Source organism: Camelina sativa, chromosome 4, assembly GCF_000633955.1.
Source record: "Camelina sativa cultivar DH55 chromosome 4, Cs, whole genome shotgun sequence".
Lineage (NCBI taxonomy): Eukaryota > Viridiplantae > Streptophyta > Magnoliopsida > Brassicales > Brassicaceae > Camelina > Camelina sativa.
This window is the reverse complement of record NC_025688.1, coordinates 11,695,918-11,702,715: the sequence shown is the minus strand read 5'-3', so window position 1 is coordinate 11,702,715 and position 6,798 is coordinate 11,695,918. Positions and strand designations below refer to the sequence as shown.

General features: G+C 33.6%; 1 protein-coding gene across 3 annotated transcripts; it reads right to left on the bottom strand.

Moving 5' to 3' along the window:
* LOC104780301 (probable fatty acyl-CoA reductase 4) lies at positions 1,189-6,798 on the bottom strand. Of its 3 annotated transcripts, none has more exons than XM_010504801.2 (10): positions 6,624-6,798; positions 6,049-6,152; positions 5,698-5,903; positions 5,417-5,517; positions 5,088-5,280; positions 4,843-5,004; positions 4,678-4,759; positions 3,867-4,136; positions 1,479-1,606; positions 1,189-1,363 (listed from the first exon to the last, which is right to left on the bottom strand). In XM_010504801.2, exons 1-10 carry the CDS (start codon positions 6,697-6,699, stop codon positions 1,204-1,206), a joined length of 1,482 nt encoding a protein of 493 aa, XP_010503103.1. In that variant the 5' UTR covers positions 6,700-6,798; the 3' UTR covers positions 1,189-1,203. The 3 variants fall into 3 exon arrangements, with proteins under 3 accessions (XP_010503103.1, XP_010503102.1, XP_010503104.1); XM_010504800.2 differs by lacking the exons at positions 1,189-1,363; positions 1,479-1,606 and adding exons at positions 3,110-3,433; positions 3,541-3,668 and having other exon boundaries at positions 6,624-6,797; XM_010504802.2 differs by lacking the exons at positions 1,189-1,363; positions 1,479-1,606 and adding exons at positions 3,278-3,433; positions 3,541-3,613 and having other exon boundaries at positions 6,624-6,797.

Sequence of the window (6,798 nt, the reverse complement as noted above, 5' to 3'; positions counted from 1 at the left end):
AGATCATCCTCCTCCTCATCGCCATGATTCCACGCCACATACCTGCACACCACAAACAACAATTAATAAACATAACCAAGACTGACAACACTGGCCCTTGGTGTCGATCGACACCGACTCCGCAGACACGTTTTGCTTGAAGGCGAAAGTCGAAGAACCGTTTTCCATCTCTTCCAAATCGTCCGAATCTCACCCAAAAGTCCTGGAAACTCATGGGAAACACAACCCAACCAAAAGCATACAAAAAAAACACCACAAACAGCCACAAATCAAGCAAACAATGGAATCTCAGGCTTATATCAGTCATGGTCATGCACTCACCTCTTTGCAGGAAGTTTCTGACCCAAAACAACGAATCCATCACCTTGGAAGGCTTCTCCTTCATTCCTAGCACCAGATATCCACTCCACAGGAACAGATCTCACCAAACAAGCCTAGAATCTCCAAGATCTCCCAAGAACACAGTCTCTTCTCTCTTTTCTCTCTGGAACGGCTAAAAGTGTCTTTTCCGAAATCCTTAGGTCGACTTCTCACATAAATACACCTGTTTGGGATTCCACTTAAACCAAACCGCTCAAATTTGATGATTTAAATCAATCAGGTCGAACCAGAAATTGCTGGTGTTGATCGACATTATCCATGGTATCAATCGACACCCATCCCCAAAATCCACAATTTAGTTCAAGGATGTTACATTTACAAAATGCCAAATAAAATCAGGTAACCAATCCGATTAACCCGAGAAATGACCAAACCGAAACGAATTCAATTTCGGTTTAATTCAGTGAAGTTTTTGAAAACCTGAATTTCAGAAAAACCTAAATTCCAGAAAAACCTGAAATTTTTGGAAACCTGAATTTCAGGAAAACCGAATAACTCAACACACCAAACGTCCAGGGCGATAATATAGTATATATTTATCAATGTAGTGTAAGACATGTATGGAGATCACAAAAAGCACTAAAAAAAAAAAATCACTCTTTTCAAATCATTAATTTGTTACATTTGACGATTATTATTAATAGCCAAAAAAAAATTAGAAAACTGTGGTTGCAGACTAACAACATAAGTGAACACAAGAGAGATATGAAACTCTTTATAATAATGGTTAAACACACCTTGTTTTTGTTTTCAGCCCCGACAAACACACAATTTTACTAGCTAGATTCAAGTAAATGATACAAATTTTAGTATCCAAACGTTTTATTGCCTGAGTACATAAGTGATGAGGCCGGGAATATGAATGGTCGTGATGTAATCGTCCCAATCAATAGAATTTGGATCAAATTCGAACAAATCATACAGTTTAGTATCAATCTCCTTTGTTTTCAACCGCAGTATCTCAGTTTTCACATCATCAAATCTGCAAAATAATATTAAAAAAAAACGAAAAGAATGTTGCGTCAAAATAAGAAAAAATAATTGGAAGCATCAAAATTTATTAGAAATACTTATGGATAATTTTTATTGATACATACATGCCCTTAAACAATACATAAGGTCTGTAGAGCTCAACCAGCCGCATTGCCAACTTAATTTTGCGGTCAATGTCTTTGTATTTGTTTCCATCCCACCATGGATAGATTATATCTATCAATCGCAACATCTTATAGTAGAAGAAAATACATGCGTAAGAAATTTTCATAACTAAAATTCGAGTTATTAATTTCAATATTTCTCTTTAGATTTAGTTTTCTCTTTTGTTAACAAAAGAAGACTTTTCTTTCAACATTCGCCATTTGGTGTTATTATTGATTTAAGAAAGAAAACAAAAATATACGTACCTGCAAACGTAGCTTGTAACGAAGGGTAACATATAAGCTGAACAGATCCATGGTGGAGAAGATAGTTCTTTTGGAGACAATGATGGGTGAACCATCGCGTCCAACAAGAGGGTTTTTGGTGAAGTAGCGAGCCACGAGATCGTGGACCTGTTGAGCATTTTTAACATTCTTTTTCTTTCCATTTGTTGACCGATGATGGTTTGTTCTATTCAAAAATATTTAGATGGAGTATGTGACACATTTCTATGAACTAAATATGAAAAGAAAAGCACAAGTTCTATACGAAACGTATTAATATTCCATTTATAACACAACCACTCTATGTGTATATTAGAAAAACGATTTGATATATACTTGGATTTCCAACAAAGTAATCTTTATCTTCTTCATACAGTTGACTGAGATTTAGCTCTATAAGTTGTGCTTCCGATCCTGCCATCGGATTTGGATTCAAATCGATTAAAAGAGTACCTTGGGAAGACGAGATGACTTTGTATCTTTATTTGGATGAATTGATTCAGTATCATCCCTAACGACTTCTATATATTTGGAAAACATAATCATCACTAATAAGTGGTGGAATATTCAAATCAAATGAATTTTTTTTTTTTCTGTTAAAGGTGAAAAGTTTAAACCAAAAGCCATAAATAGATGGAGTATTTAGAAAGTGACGTCGATCTAATATATGTGAAGACTGAGTGTCCATGATGCAGTTATGCTAAGTGTGGAGGATACACTGAGAGGTACAGAGGGTTTGACTCTTTAGTCATTGAAATGGGCCGTGTGAAGTTGGCATCACATGTGAAGTAAAAAGAGTCCTAGAACCAGCTATAAGAGCTTAAATTATCACAATAACTATTGACTAAATTAAGAAAAAGTCTACGAAATAAACGTCTGCAAAACTAATTATTTATAATTACATGAAAAGAGCTTAAAATATACAATTGTAATTACATAAATAAACAGTTTCGGGTAGTTTTAGTCTATTTTCATGTGCTGATACTCTCTGTGAAATAGAGGGGAATAAGAGTATAAAATTTTGTAGCAATGCATGCATAGGATTAATAAGGACTCAAATTTTTGTTCTTAACTGCACTACTATTTTAAAAAACTCATTGATTGGTAGTTCAGTCTACAAATTTGGTTTGAACTGTACACGCTAACCGCTAAACCAATCAGTTTGACAATTTAATCGATGTATCCCTGAAAATTATAAGGCTGAATTCGTCTACCAAACTGCAAACTCAGCCGACAACAAGTCAACAATTAATAAAGGCAACTAAAGAGGTATAAAAGTATATATTCATAAATTTAACAAGAAGTAGTAGATCAAAATTTAAAGTATATATTCATAAATTTAACAAGTTTGTTTAGTAATGGGATACACACCTTGTTTTTGTTTTCAAACCCATACACAATTTTACTCAGTTCAAATAATTACTAGGTAACCAAGAAATGAGAATAATAAACATTTTAATGTCTTAACGTTTTATTTTTTGAGTACATAGGCGATGAGGCCGGGAATATGAATGGTCATCATGTAATCTTCCCAATCAATAGTCTTTGGATCAAATTGGAACAAACCATTAATTTCTTTATTAACCTCTTTTATTTTCAACCGCAGTATCTCAGTATTCGAATCGTCAAATCTGCACACAAAAAAAAGTAGCGGCAAAATAAGAAAAAATATTTGGAAGAATGAAGACTGTAATAGATATTGAAAATTAGTTATGAAAAAATTGAAATTGATACGTACATGCCCTTAAACAAGACATAAGGTTTGTAGAGCTCGACCAACCGCATCGCCAACTTAATTTTGCGGTCAATGTCTTTATATTTGTTTCCATTCCACCATGGATAAATTATATTTATCAATCGCAACATCTGATAGTAGAAGAGAATATAGTATGCGTAAAAATTTGTCAGAAATTTAAGACTTGAATAAAATTCGTTTTGTTTTTAATATATCTTTTTTGATTTACTTTTTTCTTCAATTTTATTAACAAAGTAAGACTCTTCTTTCAACATTCGCCATTTGGTGTTAGTAATAATATTAAAGAAAGAAAACAAAAAGATGTGTACCTGCAAAGGTAGCTTGTAACGAAGGGTCACGTAGAAGTTGAACTGAGCCATGGTTGACAAGATAGTACCTTTGGAGACTATGATGGGTGAACCATTGAGTCCAAAAAGAGGGTTTTTGGTGAAGTAACGAGCTGCGAGATCGTGAACCTGTTCGAATGTGATAGGGTTCTTAGACGACGAGCCAACATGATACACGGTCTGCGAGCCTAATTTTCCCGCGTGTATTGCCGCAGCATTCACCATTGCATTTGCGACCATGTCCACAGGTACCTGTGAATGTTACTCTCAGTGCACCACAATGACTAATATAGCTTATAATAACACAGACAAAAATATCGTGTATTCCCATAGATAGTATTAACTGACTAATTGATATCATGTGCCATTCGAAAAGAATGTTATATATGGTCTTAAGGCCTATGCTAATTTATGTCTATTACACACTCTGTGGTGCACTGAACTCTGGATCTTAGGTACATTTAGTCAACCAATGGAACCAAGCTTTGAAAGTGTGGTTGGCGTGTGAGATTGCTAGAAATTTAAATTATGGTATTCTTCTTTTTCCAAATTACACCTTTGAAGAATTTTGATGTAATTTTATTTTGTTAATTTGTAAACACAAACACCAAATTTCAATTTTGTATTTAGCGTCTAACCAGACACTCCCTAACATATATTTTTATATTAAGATAATCGTTTTATCGTTTAAAAATGTTTAATTTATTTTAACTTTCTATATATAAACGCAATGCACAATTGACGTTTTAGGAGGACAAGTAGACAATCACAACCTAAATTAAGTTGAACTTACAAGATCAAGGACTGAGTTTGGATCTGCAAGAAAACATTTAAGCCTTCCTTTGCCATATGCTACAATCACACTATCTATGGTTCTGCACATACGACATAAGAGTATCATGAATTCTCCCATTCATGCAATCTAAACATGATCAATCTATAAATGGTATATATTTACCTTAACCCTTCGATCCAACCGGGAAATGGTTCTGAAAAAGTGCTAGTGATCATCGTGGGACGGATGACAACGACAGGAAGATCTTCTTTATGGTTATTAAGAAGCATCTCTCCCATTGATTTAGTAAACACATATGTGTTTGGCCATCCATGAAACTTGGCCCTAGTAATTAAGACCAGTTCGATTCTAGATCAATGGACACTTTCAAAAAAAAATAAAAGCTGGTTGATGATTATTACACTGACCTTGACATTCCAAGATCTTTCATTGTTTGTGCAATTTCTTCTACAGGACAATCTAGTTTTTGTAGTTCTTTCAGTTTTTGTTTCATTAGTTCCATTTCAGTTTCGATAACTAAATTTCCATGTCCATTCAACGTCTCTCCCATGTGAAATGTTTTCTCTTGTAAGAGTCCAGACTTCTCTCCGCACACATACGCTACAAAGATAAAAAATTTGAGGGGTCTATCACTATATCTATATGATCCGTTAAATACGGTCACTACTCTACACATAAAAAAAACAACATCAGAATATGATTTTTATACCAAAAAAAATAAGATTATCGAGCTCACCCGTTGAGACATGGAGAAGCAACTGTCCTTTAACACACTTCTTGGCAAAGTTTAGGACATTGAGCGGTCCAAATGTATTGATTCTAATCCCAACATCGTATCTGTTTTTTATATGTATATATATATATACATATAAGAAGATTAAAGTTAGGTTTCAATCATACAAAACTATAAAAACAAATCAATTTATAATTTTTTCGTAAAAACAAAAGTTAGATTTCAGTATCGTCTTCTTCAAGAATAATAATTGAATGATTTAACGACCACAACTTATTCTACACCTTTCATCGAAGTTCGTCGTGGCGGCGACATTGACAACGATGTCGATCTCATTCCACATACGTTTTAAGAGATCAGAGTCCTTCACTCCCAGATTATCAACTGAAATATCACCCGGAATAGGGATGACTTTGTCTGATACTAAAGCTTTTAGATTTCCATCACCTAATTTGTTCCTCAACACTCTAAAGAGATCTTTCTCCAAAACCTGTTGTATTATATATCATGTAAGTCAGATCATATTTCAAAAAATATAATATATAGAATTTACATAAAAATAATTTGGTTGTAAAGCTTATTTAATCTTCATAGAGATATTAGTTTATATGTATGACAAAATGTTTTATTTTTACCTCACTGCGAAACCGTTGCATGGCTGATTCATTGTCTGCTGCTCTCAAAAGAAGGAAAAGCTTCTTCACGTTTGGTTGAATCCTCAGTATTTTCTCCACAAACACTATAATAATTATAAAATTTATTAGTTAAACTTTAAAAGTCATTAATTATGATTAGTTTCGGCGGAGTTGTTCACCATCACAAGTGACAATTAGTTAAAATTATAATTAGATAGATTCCAAATGAAAATAGAAAGAGCCAAAACTATACGTTTGCTGTATGGACGACAAATTAATAATCTAATATCGAAAGTAAAGTTCTTTCAGAAAAATATATAAGTATACCAATTTAGATATAAAAAATTCAGTAATAATATGTGAAATATTGGTTTACGTTCGCAGTAAACAAAAAAGAAGAAATATTGGTTTACGTTCACTAATGAATTTTATATATTTGCCATGCAAATACAATACAAAGGCCGTAATGAACCAACAATAGTCACTAAAACAATTAAACACAAAAATTGGACTGAATCACAAAATCTTGATTGTGATGCTGAACATATTATCTGGTAAGGGATCCAAGTTGGTACCTTTGGCGAGGAAACCAGGAACACCGGTGACGAGAATAGTCTTGTTCTCGAGAAACTGAACGCAATTGGATTCCATTGATGAAGGCTCAAGACACTGATATCTATCTATTCGATTAATAAGAAAGAAAGAACAATAGATTGTGTTGGTCCATAAGACCTTTGGAGTTGAGGTACA

Bases quoted from the DNA above. Each gene is read 5' to 3' on its own strand.
- LOC104780301 (XM_010504801.2), bottom strand. From the start codon at position 6,699: ATGGAATCCAATTGCGTTCAGTTTCTCGAGAACAAGACTATTCTCGTC. The intron at 4,760-4,842 runs GTAAATATATAC...TCGTATGTGCAG, and splicing joins GGTTGGATCGAAGGGTTAAG to AACCATAGATAGTGTGATTG. The intron at 1,607-3,866 runs GTACACATCTTT...TTCTACTATAAG, and splicing joins GTTACAAGCTACCTTTGCAG to ATGTTGCGATTGATAGATAT.